This window comes from Lagenorhynchus albirostris, chromosome 15 (genome assembly GCF_949774975.1).
Source record: "Lagenorhynchus albirostris chromosome 15, mLagAlb1.1, whole genome shotgun sequence".
Lineage (NCBI taxonomy): Eukaryota > Metazoa > Chordata > Mammalia > Artiodactyla > Delphinidae > Lagenorhynchus > Lagenorhynchus albirostris.
Genome location: NC_083109.1, coordinates 48,733,951 through 48,751,851, shown reverse-complemented (window position 1 = coordinate 48,751,851; position 17,901 = coordinate 48,733,951). Strand labels below are relative to the sequence as shown.

Here is a 17,901-nt window from a genome sequence, read left to right as displayed (position 1 = left end):
GGTGAATAGTGTTTGTTCCTTTCAAGTTGGAAATAACATTTAGGACAGAAGATTGAATGTTCTCACCAAACTTTTTGATAATTCACCAACTTTTATCTCATTGATCTTTTTTTTCAATAAATTTATTTGTTTTATTTATTTATTATTTTTGGCTGTGTTCGGTCTTCGTTGCTGCGTGCGGGCTTCTCTTGTTGCGGAGCACGGGCTCTAGGCGCATGGGCTTCAGTAGTTGTGGCTCTTGGGCTCTAGAGCGCAGGCTCAGTAGTTGTGGTGCACGGGCTTAGTTGCTCCGCAGCATGTGGGATCTTCCCGGACCAGGGCTCAGACCCGTGTCCCCTGCATTGGCAGGTGGATTCTTAACCACTGCGCCACCAGGGAAGCCCATATCTCATTGATCTTGTTTGGATCAACCAAATAGGTATGAGTAAGTATTTGTGCTCTTCATAAGATAGTGCTGTGATGTCGGGAACTGACTTAAATACTTCAACAATTCAGCGAAATGTTACAGGTCCAAGTTCCTTGCCCCCTCTGCCACGCCCACCTGCCAATACCTGAGGGCTTGCTAAGTGAATTTTTACTGACTTCCTAATGACTTGTTAAAAAGCATGATGAACGTTAGCAATGCGCTCTCACTGACAAAGGTAGAAATGTGGTTTGCTAAAATAGTTAAGATACTCCCTACCACTGCGTGAACAGAGTTAAGACAGTCAAGGTATGTGGACAGGCCAAGATATTTTGGGACACGCGCCATCCTGGTCCTAATAGCGTTTAGGTTCCAGGGAGGCATTAGGCCTGCACTCTTAGGAAAGGCACTTGATTCCTTATAATCGTTCCTGTAAAAGACCGCTGGTATAGGGAGATATGATTGTCTGACGCTGACAGCAAGGATACCAGAATCCTGACCCTATTGTATCACCTGCCTTGAGTGAGCTTTTCATGCAAAGTGTTGCCTTAGCACCTAAAACAGCAGAGATCTGGGACTTCATGGAGCCTGGAGAAGAGGTTGTATGAACCTTAGGGACTGCATCAGAAAAAAGGCTTATTTAATAAATATCCATTCACGTGAATTTGGTCTGAAACTTCAGCAAGATTGTCAGGGATCGGCTAACTCTCACCCAACTCAAACCTCTGAAACTATTTTATTTACCCAAGAGAACTGCAGAGTTTATCTTAAAGAACTTAAGAGTTGTGCTAGATCAGATGGGTCGATTTGCAATCGTTAGCGATGTACCTTCACACATGCCTTTTGTGTAGGTGTATGCAAGCCAAAATTAAATAAGTTGGGACTTCCCTGGTGGCGCAGTGGTTAAAAATCCACCTGACAATGCAGGGGACACAGGTTCAATCCCTGGTCTGGGAAGATCCCATATGCTGTGGAGCAACTAAGCCCGCGAGCCACAACTACTGAGCCCACGCGCCACGACTACTGAAGCCCGCGCACCTAGAGCCCATGCTCCACAACAGGAGAAGCCACCGCAATGAGAAGCCTGTGCACTACAATGAAGAGTAGCTCCCGCTCGTCGCAACTAGAGAAAGCCCGCGCACAGCAACGAAGACCCAATGCAGCCAAAAAAAAATAATAATAATAATAAAATTTTTTAAATTAAATGTTATTCTAATACAGGGTTGTCCAACCCTCAGGCATAATTTAAAATTTCTTAGTAGCCCCATTAAATAAAAGAAACAGGTGAAATTAATTTTAACAATATATTTTATTTCACCCAATATACCCAAAATCTTATCATTTTATCATGTCATCAACATTTTAAAAGCTATTGATGAGATATTTTCCTTTTTTCCAGCCTAGGTCTTTGAAACCTGGTGTGTATTTCACACTCACAACACATCACATCGATTTGAACTCTCTGCATTTTGACCCCTCCCCAGCCTCACATGGCTAGTCGCCCCTGCGCTGGACACGGAAGGTCTAGAGGACTGATTTTAGACACGTGGACCATCTTGTCTTCCTCAGTGTCTCCTGCTCTAGGGTGAATCCCACAGCCCTTTCAGCCTCTAATTTCCAGTTACCAAATCCTTTCCCCTGAAGACTCTGAAATCCCTTCATGGATACCAGGGATGCCAACGCTGGGCAAACAGGTGGGGAGGGAAGAAGGGAAGGACCCCAAGACCCAGAGCCGGTTCCTCACCCGCAGCCCCTGGACTCTCCTGCATGCTTTCCCTGAGGTGCCACCCACTTCTCAGCCCTGGAGCTGGGCCTCCGCTGTCCAAGCTCCGCTGCCCATCGAGAGAAGCAACAGCGTGTGTGAAAATCACACCCTTTAAGGGACCCACCCATGGTCTGAAGTATTATTTTTAAATCAGAAGTAAAAGAATGAACCAAATTATTAAAAGGGATGCATGTCACCAGGTACAGGGCTCTGAACTAAAATAATGTGAAATCCGTCTTTGGGTGTTTTAGCTTCTGGGCTCATTCTTTTGATAAATGAGTTAACCAGTCGCTGACTTTTGATACGCTCTGCCTTCAGGAGTTTACCATCCTGGGGGCTTAATGATGGCTCCTCAAATCCTGTGTCACAGGGATGGTCACACAGAGTACAATGAAAACACAGCAGTATTGCCCTTGTTTCAAGACCTGTGCTGTCCGACTCTCCCCACCCCCCCAGCCCCCGGGAGAGCAGAGCATTACTGATGCTGTTGTGCAAACGCCCCAGGGAAGGTGGGATGCCCCTCGGAGGTCCTGTTGAATGGCTTTCTGAATTACTCAGGACTGTCACATAAGCCTGGGAAGCCCCTTCATGACAGACATGGTGAAGGAAAGAAAGCCTGGGTGTCTTTCCAGCAGTGGGAAAGGGCTGAGGAACCAGATAGATCCTGGGTAATTTACAGGCCTTGGGAAGGACAGAAAGCAGGGAAGTCCCAGCAATCTAAGCAGCTGGGGTCCACGGCACAGCCCTTGGGATAACCCAGCTCCAAAGGCATTCATCTCTGCCCCCAGGAGTCACATCTCTGAGAGAGAGCTGCGATTGGCCCACATGGTCACATGACTGTCGTCTTGCGGACAATCCTACTAGGACTACACTGACGGGAAGGAAAATCAGCCCCACCCCCTTGAGGCACGGTGGTTCCTTGTGAAAGTGATTCTCAGCTCTGGGGATGGGACACTGCTGAGTGGGCGTGGCTAAATCCGGGTCAGAGAGGAGGCAGTGCGGGGTGGAGACCTGAGCTTCACCTTCACTTTCGGGATGCTTTTCTACTCTCCCCACCCTCGGCCCCTCAAGATTGCTGAGGATGGAATGGGGCAGAGAATTCTCAAACATCTTAATTTTTACGAAAAATTCACCCACAACTGATACACAATTACTGGAGCTGAAGAACTGAAAGTGAGGTTTCAAGGACCTTCTGTGTTATTACTTATGAAGGGATCGAACACTCAAGATTTTAGAAATAGAAGGGACCCTAGGACTTCCCTGGTTGCGCAGTGGTTAAGACTCCAAGCTCCCAATGCAGGAGGCCCGGGTTCGATCCGTGGTCGGGGAACTAGATCCCACATGCATGCCGCAACTAAGAGTTCACATGCCACAACTAAGGAGCCCTCGAGCCGCAACTAAGACCCGGTGCAACCAAATTAATTAATTTTAAAAAAAATAAAAGGGACCCTAAAGGTCATTGGTCCTCACACTTTTTAAAGCCACATGTGTCATCCTTCAAACAAAATATCCCAGGGAAGCCAACATACAGAAGGAAAGCAGAGATGTGCTTCTCGAAGGACAGGACGGGGGACAGGAACCCCGATCGGCTGGCAACCCTCCTCCCTCAGAGGCCCTTCAGCAAATCCATGGAACCCGAGGACTCTGACAAACGCAGCTCAGAAACTGGAGTCTCACCTTACGGACGGGGAGATATCGCACCAGTGGGCCGTTCAGCTAGTTAACAGAGGTTAACTGGAGATAATGGGAATGCGATCTTCCCTCTACTAGTCAGGAGTTGAGGGCTGAGTCCTGATCCTGTCCTGCAAGGTGCTTGCTGTTCATCCCCCACCTCCCTCTCAGGGTCAAGCCAAACAACCACTCTTAGGTCCCATCAGCCAACCTTTAAAAGAGTGACACTCCCAAAGGTGCGTTGCTGCCGCTGGAATGTGCAGTTGCTGATATGGGGAGAAGCATTCGTTTGGAAGGGTTTTCTTTTGTTTGCACCAGAACTCAGAAATGTGTAGACGCTTGTGTTTTTATTATGCTTTTGGATGCTGTCAGCTGCATTTTCCAAAGCTCCACCAGCCGAAGCGTCTAGATTTTTCCAAATCGAGACTCTGGGCCAATATTCTAATTTTAGAAAACACTCCAGCCCTGATACTGTGTATGGTTTCATCGAGGCCAGTGGTTCTCAAAGTGTGGTCCCTGGACCACACCATCTGGAAATGATTAGAAACGTAAAAAATCTGGTGGATCCCAGACCTACCGGATCAGAATTTCTGGGGTGGAGGCCCAGGAATCTGTGTTTTAACATGCCCTCCAGGTGATTCTGATGCACAGGAAGTTTCAGAACCGCTAGCCTAGACGATTTCTGAGAAAGTAACTGAAGAAATAACTAGAGTCCTATATACCCTTGAAAAATCAGCCTTGCCAACCCAGTCACAGAGGTGCTGGAAATCCATTAAAAACCCAACTGTCTGTATCCACACGCAGCCCCAAATCCAGCCCAACTAAAAAAATAAACAAAAACCAAAAAAAAACAACTGCTAAAGAATGGGTATTCAAATTCATTAAGATTTCTAGTTAATTAGGGTTTGATTAAAAAAAACACCTACTGGGCTTCCCTGGTGGCGCAGTGGTTGAGAGTCCGCCTGCCCATGCAGGGGACACGGGTTTGTGCCCCGGTCCGGGAAGATCCCACATGTCGCGGAGCGGCTGGGCCCGTGAGCCATGGCCGCTGAGCCTGCGCGTCTGGAGCCTGTGCTCCGCAACAGAAAAGGCCACAACAGTGAGAGGCCTGCGTACCGCAAAAAAATAAAAAAATAAAGAAACACCTACTTCAATCCTGGACGCCAAAAACCTTTCCAAAAATGTTAGAGCTGCTTTCCTTCCAGGGCTCACGCTGACCTGGAGGAGCTGGGCACGTCCCTCCACTCCCCACCCTCCCTCTTCCCACCACCTTGCCTTCCTCGACTCCACTCTCACCCTCTGCATCCTTCCTCACGCTTCCTCTGCCTTCTGTTCTTCCAGCCGCCCACCGCTAGCCTCCTCCTACACTCTTCTTCCCCAGATGGCTCTCCTCTTCTCCAGAAGTTCATTTCCAGCCTCAGAGGAATTCCTGGACGTATGAAGGCTTGTAGCCCTGAAATCAAAAGCTTCGTGCCCCATCCTTTCACCCCCCCTGAACTCCCCTGCCTCTTGCTCCTTTCCAGGCATGTTTAAGATACACGACTTACATGGAAAAGCACATACGGCAGCTTTAGGTATTTTCTAAAATTGTTTTCTGGTGAAAGCATTTGACTAGCACCTACATTATTTTCAAATTGGCAATATACATGATGAGTCCTAGAGATTAGCCAAACCCAAATATTTTAAAGTCATCAGTTCTAGGGACTTCCCTCGTGGTCCAGTGGTTAAGATTCTGTGCTCCCGATGCAGGGGACCCGGGTTCAATCCCTGGTCGGGGAACTAGATCCCACATGCTGCAACTAAAGATCCTGCGTGCCACAACTAAAGACCTGGCTCAGCCAAAATAAATACTTTCTTTTAAAAAAAGTCATCAGTTCTAATAACTTTTAATGGAGTATAATCTGTAAAAATACTGAATCACTATGTTGTACACCTAAAACTAATAGTGGGAATCAACTATACTTCAATAAAAAATTAAGAATAAAAAACAAAAAAAATGTCAATAGACAAAGATAAAATAAAAGTCACCAGGAATGCTTACCACATCCAAAGGCTGAAAATCTGAATAACTTTGGCCCGAGTATGTAAGTAGTATGTTGAGGAATTTATTTCATTTCCAAGTGCATAGCAAGGAGCGGCTGGCTGTTAATACAGGCACTCTGCTCTGGAGGTTTAATTACCTGGGCAGTATACATAGACGGCAGCTTTATGAACATGGTGGCAACCAGTCCTGTCCATACATTGTGATATTTTCCAAGCCAGACTCAAAGACTGGGTCAGAGATTCCTAGTGTACCCCATTTCACACGGCCACACCCAGGGATCAATCCCTTCCAAAGGGACCAAAGGAAACGGACATTAGGCTGCGTTGACAGTCAAAACCCAGATGATGTGACGTCTGTAGATATTCAAAGCTTTGTCAACTAAAATCAGTGATATGACCGACAGCCAACAAGATGTGAATTCTACTGTACCATTTCACCTCCTTCTTCTCCAGTGACCATCTCAGTGGACAGAGAACCTGAAGGTCCAGCTGGCTGACCCTTGAGCGGCTGTCTTAATTTGAGTTTTCAGAAACAGACCCCGAGGCAAGGACTGGGAAAGGGTCCCTTATCTGAGAGGTAATCCCAGGAGCACTGGAAGGGGTGGGGTAGTGACACAGGGAAAAGAACAAAGCCAATAAAGGTGTGGAATGAGCGGGTTCCCACTGTGGGCAATGGGCTCAGTCCCCCAGGAGACTGGGAAACTCACCTCTGAACTGTCGGGACGAAGGGTGGGCCAGCCAGGGACTCAGTCACCCCCTCCTGTCCCCCAGTGGCGGAGGGTCGCCCCTGGGGTGCTAATGCCCACACTTCTGGACTGTGCCCCCTGCCACTGCAGACGTTCCCAAGCCAGACAGATGCAGGAAGCTGCCAGCAGGCTCAGCATCTCTATGTGACATTGAGGGCGGCCTGGGGGGATGGACAGGGCACCAACATCTAATGGGAAGTGGCCACCTTCACCCAGAGACTCCGGCTCTGCGTCTGTCTCCTGAGAGACAGCGGTTCCCTGACTGTCCTTGGGAGGGAAAGAATGAGCCTTGGACACAGAGCACCTGGCTCTTGCCCACACCTGCCGCGGGTGGGCTGCGGGTCTCTGAAGTCGTTTAGCCTCAGCAAGGGTGAGTTCCCCCCTGACAGAGGGGCGATCGGACCGGGTTATCTGAGGGTAAAATAAACAAAATCCAAAAGGCTGTTCCGAGGCTCCCGTGAGCTAGTGCAGGGACCTCCCGATTCACTGTATTTGCATCCTGTGCCTGTGATTTCTGCTACATCCAAAATCTTCTACTATTACTCACCCCGTATTTTTTTCAAATTGATTCATGTTTATTGACATGCATTTAAAAAGAAACTTTTTTTTTAATGTCACCTGCTATAGAGAAAAGGTAGTCATAAAAATAAATTCACAGCTATTAAAAAGCTGTTCCCTGGGCTTCCCTGGTGGCGCAGCGGTTGAGAGTCCGCCTGCCGATGCAGGGGACGCGGGGTCGTGCCCCAGTCTGGGAGGATCCCACACGCCACGGAGCGGCTGGGCGCGTGCGCCATGGCCGCTGGGCCTGCGCGTCCGGGGCCTGTGCTCCGCGACGGGGGAGGCCGCAGCGGTGAGAGGCCCGCGTACCGCAAAAAAAAAAAAAAAAGGTGTTCCTCCACGCACTCCCACTCCACCAGGGGTACGCAGCCACTTCCCGAGAAAACTAAGCTGGCGTCCATCACATCGCGTGACCTGTAATAACAACTGTAACAGGCAGGTCACGTGCATTATTATGTCATTTAACTCTCACCAGGCATGCAGACGGACACCTGCTCCTATGGTGGTGGGAACTAGCATTGTTCCCATTTTCCAGACGAAGAAGCTGAGCCTCAGAGAGGGATACTGAGCGACAGTGTGAAGGGTCTTGCTAGCAGGCTACCCTCCTGTTGTGGATGGCACAGTTCTTGTGGGGAGAAGTGTCTTTCCTTGGACCCGGGAACAGCCACGCCGATGTGCTGCCCCCGCCCGCCCGCGTGCTTGGTCCCATCTTTCCCCAGAACCTTCGTAACATTCTCACGGGACTCATACCCCAATTGTCCACACGCTACATCACAGTATGACGGGGGGAAATGGTGGAATGCCTTTCCCTTATTTTTCATTTTCTTTCTACTGTCTTATTTTTGTACTGGGAATAGGCATTGCTTTTGTAATAAGAGAGAAAAAAAAAACCCCAGAAGATTTGAGCTTGTTTTTAGATCCAGTGTCACTTGCCACCAAAGGTAAAAAGGACTAAGTTCTTTCTCTCTCTTCTTCAAGGAATGCCCAGGATGGTACCACGTGAGCAACAACCTTAGGGCCCAGTCCAGAGAAAGCCCTGCTTGCAGGGAGGACAAAGAGTCACAAAGCAAAACGAGGTGAGCTGCGGAGGGGCTGAACTGGCACCTAAGGCGCAGGGTGTCAGGTGCCCCTGTTCCTGAAGGCCTCGGCCGATGGACAAGACGGCAGCCCCACCTGCCAGCCTGGAATCGCCACCAAAAACACAAATGGGGGTGAGCCACAAGTGTCAGCTGAGAGCTGAGTGAGGGCAAATGCTAATAAGGCCCCACTCCACGCAGACTTCCAGCAGGCCTTGGGTCCTTGAAACCCAGCTCAGCACACGGCCAGTCATGAGCTGTGTGCTTAGGGCTCCGCTGCAGGACACCCTCCCCGCCATCTCTGTGCTCACTTCTGTGTGCCCATCTGTTCCATTGGCCTGAGACAGTCCAGCTTCTAACAGTCGACCTGCGTAATTACTGACAGCATCAGCTTCACACAGTGTCCCGAGCTGGACAATACATTAGATGGTCACACAGAGATGGTCACAGAAATATCATACAGTCAGTAACATACACAAAGCAATATTCAGTGTCCCTAGAGTGTAGTTCTGACTTTCCCACCGACTAGCGGAATAATGCTAGACAACAGACGTTGGACGAAGCCAGGAAATTAGTGGCAAACACTCCGAGCTAACCCTGAGCTAACCCTGACTGTCTGAAGTTGCCTGGGGTTCCTGTGGAGAAGAATCTTATTTTTTTTTCATTTATTTTATTGAAATATAGTTCATTTACAATGTTGCATTAATTTCTGCTGTACAGCAAAGTGATTCGGTCATACACATATATACATTCTTTTTCACATTTTTTTCATGGTTTATCACAGGATATTGAGTACGGTTCCCTGTGCTGTACAGTAGGACCTTGTTGTTTATCCAACCTATATATACTAGTTTGCATCTGCTAACCCCAAACTCCCAATCCATCCCTCCACCACCACCCCCCTCCCCCTTGGCAACCACAAGTCAGTTCTCTATGTCTGTGAGTCTGTTTCTGTTTCATAGATAGGTTCATTTGTGTCATACTTTAGATTCCACATATAAGCAATATCATACGATATTTGTCTTTCTCTTTCTGACTTACTTCACTGAGTATGATAATCTCTAGGTCCATCCGTGTAGCTGCAAATGGCATTATTTCATTCCTTTTTATAGCTGAGTAGTATTCTGTTGTATATAAATACCACATCTTCTTTATCCATTCATCTGTTGATGGACACTTAGGTTGTTTCCATGTCTTGGTTATTGTAAATAGTGCTGCTATGAACACTGGGGTGCATGTATCTTTTTGAATTAGAGTTTTGTCCGGATGTATGACCAGGAGTGGGATTGCTGGATCATACAGCAACCAGGTGGAGAAGAATCTTAAGGCCACATCTGGGCGCAGCAGGGAAGGGTGATCGATTTTATCAGCAATGAGGTTAGGGGTGGGGAACGGGGAAGGGGGAAGGCAGCCAGGTACCCTGAACAAGCAACCCTTTAAATAACCAGTTCCCATAGGTCCTTCCCCTCTGAAATCTGAGCTCTGAAATAATCAGAAAAGGATAATGCTTACAGCTCTTTGCCATCCCTGGTTTCGTCCAACCTCTGTGGTCCACAGTTATTCTGCTATCTGGTAGTCAAGTTCTCCTGGCTACAGCAGAAAATCCAATCAGTTAGGATGGGGATGGAGGATCCAAAGAAGGAAACTGCCCCTGCAAAGAACAACTCCACCCAACCTCTGCAGGAGGGTCTCCAGCAAGAAGCTAAGAATCCTGGTGCCTCGCACGTGGCGACTGTTCATGCTTCAAGTGTGAGGAGCTTGAGGGTAAAAGGAAATTTCGTCCTCTATTCTCTTGAGACTTTCCCTGGGGAGGAGTAATCTCAAGACTCTTAGCCAACAGGATAAGGTAGCATTGCATCCAGATAACCACCGTCCGGAGCAAGTTCCCTCCTAAGTTAGGTGCAGACAACAGCCAGTCCCTGTAACGCTGGCCCGTTTTGATAGCCAAGCAAACCAATGAGCTTAACCGTCTAGGGATCTCTCACGAGCTCATTTAGCTTGTGGTAGAGGAGTGTGTGTGGGTGTGTGCATTCACTCACAAAGATTTAGTTGAAATTACAAAGTCAAGAAGGAGAGTGACACACAGACATAGAGAACAGACTTGTGGTTGCCAAGGGGGAGGGAGGTGGTGGGGGAGGGATGGAGTGGGAGTTTGGGGTCAGCAGATGCAAACTAGTGTATATAGGATGGATAAACAACAAGGTCCTACTGTAGAGCACAGGGAACTATATTCAGTATCCTGTGATAAACCATAATGGAAAAGAATATGAAAAAGAATGTATATATGTGCATAACTGAGTCACTTTGCCGTACAGCAGAAATTAACACAACATTGTAAGTCAACTATACCTCATTAAAATAAATTTTTTAAGAAAGAAGGAGAATGACAGCAAAAGAAATAGGGGAATCCTGGAAGAACACAAAGAGGCAGCGCGTGAAACAACCGTTCCGCCGTTTAGCTCCGTCTTGCCATGAATCTACTCAAACCCAAGGACGGGCTCAGCTCACCTTGTTTAGCCGTTTGAGCATGTCTTTCAGCAGCAGCTGACACTCACACTCATTTTCATACCTGCAGATGGGACACAGAAGGGAGAGTTGGGCAGCTTCCGTGATCCGGTATGTGTGGTCACACAATCAGCATTCAATTAACCTGAGTCCTACCCCCTCTCATTAAGGGAAGCAGGAGCTGAGGCTGCATTTTGGAGCCCACTCCTTCCCAACCTTCTGCACATCCCTGCACATGCAGGAAGTGCCGCCAGTGGCCGCATAGATGGACAGGAGCCTCCTGGCCCGGAGTCCCAGCCCCAGCCCCCCAGTGCCCCCTCCCAGCCACTCGAAGATGCAGGAATCAGATCCCAGCACACCTGTACCCCAAGTGCGGCGGCAGCACAGAGACTGGGAGGCTGTACTAACGATCTGTTACATCAAACAGCACTAACCTGACCTGGTCCGGATACCCTATACTATTGTATTTATCATCACGTGTCAGCTTTTCTGGGTTACGCCATTTAATCCTCACAAAATCCTGGAATACAGCAGTTCCTGTTATCCCCTCGGGAAAGACGAGGAAACCGAGGTTGAGAAACTGGCCCGAGGCCTCCGCAGGTGCTCCTGGCACTTCACCCGCATCTGTGCGGCCTTGCCCTGCACACCAGGGGCCTCCTGTGGGCTGGCAGGCAGGGCAGGCTGGACGGCTCAGAGAGTCAGTGCCCCTGGGAGCAGCCTGCAAGCTCTGACAGGGCGAGTGGGTATGTACACACCCTGGCTCCCTGGTCCTCAGCTGGGATCACTGAGGTGTGCTCTCCACCCCGCAGGTGGCCTCCAGTGGCCATGCAGGTAACTTGACGGGTGACGCACTCAGTGTTGGCTCCTTTCCCTTGCTGCCTATAACCTCCTCACTCGGCAACTGGTGCTCCCTGATGCCACCTCCCAAATAAGCGACTTTCTCAGGCTCGGCTTCAAGGACTCCAAACTAAGAGAGGGGTGCAGGACTCAGATGTGAGTCTGACAACAAAACTGTGTCCTGACAGCCACACCTTGCTGCCTGGGTAGAGCAGGGACACCCTCAAAGTTAAACATACACAAGATTAATACAGCAGCAGATACTAGGAGCAGGTGTATTTTTTTTCTCCTAGTCGACTTCTTCCCTGGACTTCTAAAAAAAATGGTAAAGATCAAGGAAGCAGAGAGACCCCAGAAATCATTCTGGTCAAAATGAGTTTCCTTCTAGGGGGAATTTCACCCCCTGAAGAAAAAGAGAAAGCCCCTTCCCAAATGACCCCCGACCTCGTTCCCTGCAAGCTGTCCCCAATATCCATTCTAATAGGACTTAGAGCCCGTCATGTTTGGTGGCCACAGGGCTGCCTAGAAGGGAGACTGCATTTCCCAGCCTTCCTTGCAGCTCAGTGTGGTCCTGACCAATGGGATGTAAGCATGTCTGTGGCCCCTTCCAGGTATCTGCGGTACAAGATGGTGCAGGTGTGTCCTTCTGCATCCCTTCCTCCTGCACCTGAAACAGGGATGCCACAAAGCATCGCTTTCTGTGTCCCTGTACATCCATGCCATGGGTCAAGTCAAGGACTTTATACTGTGACAGGTGCTGGGAAATCGTGCCTCAGAATGAAAAGTCTTGACTTCAGGGAAGAACATGAGGTATAGGAACACTGTTCTAAGTGTTTCCAGTTCTAGAGCCACCTAAGCAGCTCAGCTATAACCAGTAAGCAAAATATATTTGCATCAGTTTTACCTTTCACACCAGGATGTCACATTTAACAGTTTCTTTTCTGTGTGCCTCTAATGGAGCCAGAAATGATGTTTTTTAATGTTTAATTAGCTTTAAGAATAAAACTGTTAACAAAATCTAATTTTCTCATTGCTTCTTCCTGCTAGAAACATCCAAGAATTTCTGTAGCTTAAAAACATATTTAATAAACAACATATTAATGCGATTTTCATGCTTAGACAAGCCTATTTTATTACAGACGAGTGATTTCATTATAAAGAGTTCATTGTAAGAATTCATGATATATTCATATATTCATAGAAGTGAATATAAAAGTGAATTCATAAAGTGGAAAAAACCACTTTGGCTTCAATTACCTGATTGTTTTACAGGATTATTTTTGGTTTTCAGCGATTTGGATAATTGACTCTATTCATCATTGTATTTTGGTAGTTTTGTTTTTATTTTATTTAGTTTTTATTTTATTTAGCCTTTGTTTGATGTGCTGAAGACCTGATTTTGAAATCATTCAACTACCCAGGTAAAGAACATACCTAACAAGGCTGCATACACCTTCCTATTTCTGCATTAATTTCACCTGGTTCTGGCTAATCATCACCTCACCTCTGGAATTAAACCAAACTCAGTGTGTGTACCCATGCATGTAGATGGGTATGATTTTTATAATGATTTTCAAGTCCCACTACTCAAGTTAAAACATCAAAACTTCTCCAAGGGGGCAATGGGAGGGAATAAATTAAAGAGAATTATCAAATAAATCACAGCGCCTGAAGGGTCGGCTCCACGATGGACATACAACTCAGAGCCAAGTGAAATCAGCAGGATTCATCATGGCCACTCCTCCAACGAGGGCTCCTGGGAGTCATGCCGGCCCAGCCAGATCACAGCTGACTGTGGCCCAAGGACCAGGTAAAGGCCATTTGGGGATCGGAGGTACTCTGATGACCCATGGAACTGCCCTGGGTGTCAAACAGCATTCACTTCCATTCTCTTTAGGGAACATAGCTTAGTATGAATGAAGTCCTACGTTTGGGCCTCACTCCACAGGAGTCCAAGAACAGCTTCTCTCTAAGACACAGTGTTCTGGAAAGGGTATGGGCCTAGGGTGAAAAATCCAAGTTCCAGTCCTGCCACCCACAGGCCCTCTGCAAGCCTCAGTTTTCCCTTGAAGGGCCACAGGGATTTTCAGGTGCATTCTTCCAGCTGCAAACCTATTTCTGTGGATCAAAACCAGAAACAGGGATTTCCCTGGCGGTCCAGTGGTTAGGACTCCATGCTTCCACTGCAGGGGGCACGGGTTCGATCCCTGGTCGAGGAAATAAGATCCCACATGTGCAATTTGGCCAAAAAAAAAAAAAAAAGAAAAGAAAAACAGAAGGACTGATGGGAATGGAATCAATGCTCATGATCTGATAAATATGCTCAGTACTCAATGCTGAATACCCTGCCCACGACTGGGGTTGAGAATGTGGAACTCAAACACAACGCACTTTTGAAGAAAACCCTCTGGCTACCCTAGACCAGAGGTCCTCAAACCTGGCTGTTCACTGCAATCGCCAGTAGAGCTCATTAAATATAAAAACCCTGGGCCCCACTTGAGGTCCAGGATGGGGCCTGCACATCTGTATTTTTTAATTAATTTATATAATTTTTAAACAGATAAATCTCTTACATGGTTAGAGACTTTTTTAAATGACAGAAAAAGGTAAAAGTCTCCCTCTCACCTCTGCTCCTACTTCCTTATTCCCAGAGGTAACCAGTGTTATTAGGTTTCTGTGTGTGTGCTTGTGTCGTCTTTTTTCTTATGCAAGCAAAACCTCTCTACTCTGACCTCCGTCTTCTTAAAATAGATGATAACACACTACTTTTTTTCACAATTGCACAGTATTCCATTGCATGAATGAAGCACAATTTTATAATCTGACTCCTATTAACAGGCCTTCAGGTTGGTCCCAGGCCTTTGCTGTTGCAGATCACGCTGCAGTGGATATCCTGGTGGACATGCCCTTTGACACCTCCTGGAGTGAGTATCAGAGGGTAAATTCCCTGAAGTGCCCAGCTGAATCAAAGCGCACACCCTTTTATCACCTGGAAAGATGCTGACAAGTTGCTGAGCATCTTTTTTCTTTGAATAGCTTTTTGGGTGATTTTAACACATTATTCAGTCTGTCAAAAGGGGGGACATTGCCCAGGAGCAGGACCTCTGAAACTTCAAGGTCGTTAACTTAAACGACGAATCACCTGGGGGTCTTTTTCAGAGTCTGATTCAGGAGCTCTGGGGTGGGCCCAAGAGTCTCCATTTTTAACAAGATCCTGGGTGATGGCAATGCTGCTGGTCCATGGATCACACTTTGAGGGGCCAGACACTAGCAGGCACACGCTGAAGCAATGTCCAGGTGTCCGCTGTGATGCAGTGAAGGCCGTTAGACTTAGCATGCTCAAGACTTGAATTCCAGTCCCAGTGCAGCGATCCACCAGCTGAGTGACCTTGCCCCCAATCTCTACATTGTCTGAACCTCAGTCTCCTCATCTGTAAACTGGGTGCAGTACCGTCTATAACAGGATGAGGCTGTGAGGATTAAATAACATCGACACATCTCAAAAACACTGTGCTGAGCGGAAGGAGCCAGACACATAAGAATAGGTCTAGAAGATTCCAGAACAGGCAATAGTAATCTATGGTGACAGAAATCAGAACGCTGGGTGCCTCTGCTTGGGGGGACTGGGGAGAGGGAAGCAAAGGCTGGGAAAGGGCAGAAGGTAACTTTCTGGGGTAGAGGAATATCTTGCTTGTTTTAGTAGTTACATGGGTATCTGTTAATACATTCGTCAAGCTCACTGAGCTACACACTTAAAATTTGTGCATTTCATTGCACGTAACTTAGATCTAGACTCTAAAAGACATTAACAGCAAATTACACGATTTCATGCAAACCGTGACGTGCCACCAAAATGGAAGCTAGTCCTATCTTAGGGAGATGCAGCACGTGCGTGCCTCTGCCGGGATGAAGTCACCGGTCGCCTGGGCCCGGAGACGGCCCTCCCACCTCCGGGGGCAGCGCTCTCCCGGCCCGCGCTGCCTCTTTACTCCCACGGCTGCGCTTACTTGCTTCGGAACTCGCAGAGGGCGCGCTGCGCCTCTGCTCCCTGGCGCTCCAACCGGGTGCGCTCGGCGGCCAAATCCCGGGCGCGCTGGCGGTTGCCCTCGACGTGGCGGGCGAGGGCATCCTCGGGGCCGGCCAGCTCGTCCAGGCGCTGGAAGGCGTCCAGCTGCCTCCGCAGGACGGCGTGGCGCTGCTCGAGCGCCCGGGCCCGCTGGACGTGGGCGGCCACGCGCTCGCCGAGCCCCTGCAGCTGCGCCAGGCTCGGCGCAGCCGCCCGGCTCTCGACCAGGCTGTCCAGCTCGGCGGGGTGCGGCGCCTCCTCGGCGCGCTCGTACTGCTCCTTGCGGGCCTGGAAGACGTAGCTGCGCCGGTACATGACTCCTCTGCGGGCGAGCGTGCAGCCGGCTCCCAGAGGCCCCTCGTCGAGACAGCAGCGCGCTAAATAAACATCGGAGGCCCCTGGCACGCCGCTGGGACGTTCCAGAGCCGATCAGCTGTTGCTCAGCGCTGCGCCCAGCCTCGGGCAGAACAAAAGAGCGGTCGGCCTGCTTTTGTGCGCTGGATTAGCGGCCCATACAGCTCTGGGGGTTGGAAGGTTACATTGGGCAATGTGGTTTTTGTTCCGTGATTGTTAAAGCCCGTTGTTTTGTGAGTAAATGGAGGGTCAGGAGGACAGGAGAGGCATGCCTTTCTTTTGACTGCTTCCACTGGGAATTGTGAAGGAAGCCCAAGGGAGCTTGTTAAACTTGGACTAGTCTGAGAGCCCAAGGACCCCTGGCTTTGTCTCTTCTCTCTCTTTCAGTCAAGCTCTCAATGCCAGAACTTTTTAACAATACCATTTTCTTTTCTGATTACTTAAGCAATTCTTTTTCGTAATTGCAACATGACATTCAGGACCCCTCCTTATATTAGGGGTTCTTAACCGTGGATGCAAAATCAAATGGCACCTCTGGGTAAATTGTGAGGTTTATTCAAGTAAGTTCTTACTGATACTTGTGCATGTTTGTAACCAATCTCTTCTTTGTACAATAACTCAGAAAAGTTGTCCTTATTATAATATTATCCTGACTCTCATGGCTTCTGAAAACGTTTCCAGAGTAGGAGATACAAGCAGAGCTCCATCAGGACGTTGGCATAATAGATTATTTGAACCAAAGAAAAAATTCTTAAAGATTTGATAAATTGGCCAATTCTCAATTACATAATATGAAGGAATTTTTTTTTTGGCCACTATGTTTCATTTTAATTTGTATTATGGAAATAACAAAGCTAGGCTTTGACAAACTTAAAAGTAAATTGTGGGTGTTGAAAGAAATGAATAGCATCTGATCAGGATGTTCCTCAATATAAATATTTTGTCCTATCTCCAGTTTTAAAAATCATTATCAAAAGCCTGTTTTCATAAAAGTAAGGATTAGCAGTGCCATCTAATTGACTCTATGGATTGCACATAGTATACTACAAATTAAAGTCATAGTTATCAAAGATCAAGAAAATTACACAGATCTTTGTTGGTTTCTCAGAATTTATTTTTTTCTCCAAAAGGACTATGATAATGGATTCAGTCTGGAATGAATCTATGTAAAGGCCAAAGTTGTGCTGGCAGTGTGGTTATTATTCTATTTTGCTGTCTTAAGCCATTTAAAAATAGATTTTATGATCAAATCAAGGAGCACCAATGAGTATTTTCTATGGTATGGCGCACATATACCATGCTGATTGCATGGTAAATTGGTTTCAGGCTTCCTAGAGAGCAAAACCAACGTAGGACAAGAATAATTTATTAAAAAAAACCATTCATTCCCTTTGACATCATGTATCAGTCAGCTATTGCTACAGAACAAAATGACCCCCAAACTAAGTAGCAGACAAGAAGTCTTTATCACTCTGTCCCAGGTCTGCAGCTCAGCTGGATAGCTCTTCTGCAAGCTGCAGGTCTTCTGATCAGCTCGTGCATCTCTGCTCCAAATGTCTGCCATCCTCCTAGAGCTTGCAGTGACAGAAAGATGAGAGCAAGCCCAGGCACACAAGATCGTTCTAAGCCCTTGTTGGCATCGCGTCTGCTAACATCCCATTAGTCAAAGCAAAGCCCACAGCCACAGCCTCAGTCAAGAGGCATGGTTCACAGAAGGCCATGGCGAGGGTGTGGGTGTGGAACTCTGTCACAATGGAGTGAAGCATTGGGAGGGACCAGCAACCCAGTCTACCACTCACAGAAATCCCGTTTGAGAAAAACATAAACTTCCAGGAACATAACAAAAGAAAAAATATTATTTCCTTTTAATCCAGTGG

General features: G+C 47.7%; 1 protein-coding gene across 1 annotated transcript in view; it reads right to left on the bottom strand.

Moving 5' to 3' along the window:
- Nucleotides 1–15,985, bottom strand: part of BFSP1 (beaded filament structural protein 1) — a 37,720-nt gene extending 21,735 nt beyond the window's left edge. Inside the window, exons 1-2 of the mRNA XM_060123115.1 lie at nt 15,612–15,985; nt 10,771–10,831 (exon numbers count right to left, since the gene is read on the bottom strand). Of these exons, the coding sequence (XP_059979098.1) occupies nt 10,771–10,831; nt 15,612–15,985 (435 nt within the window). The remainder of the gene's footprint in view (nt 1–10,770; nt 10,832–15,611) is intronic.
- Nucleotides 15,986–17,901: the final 1,916 nt, after the last annotated feature.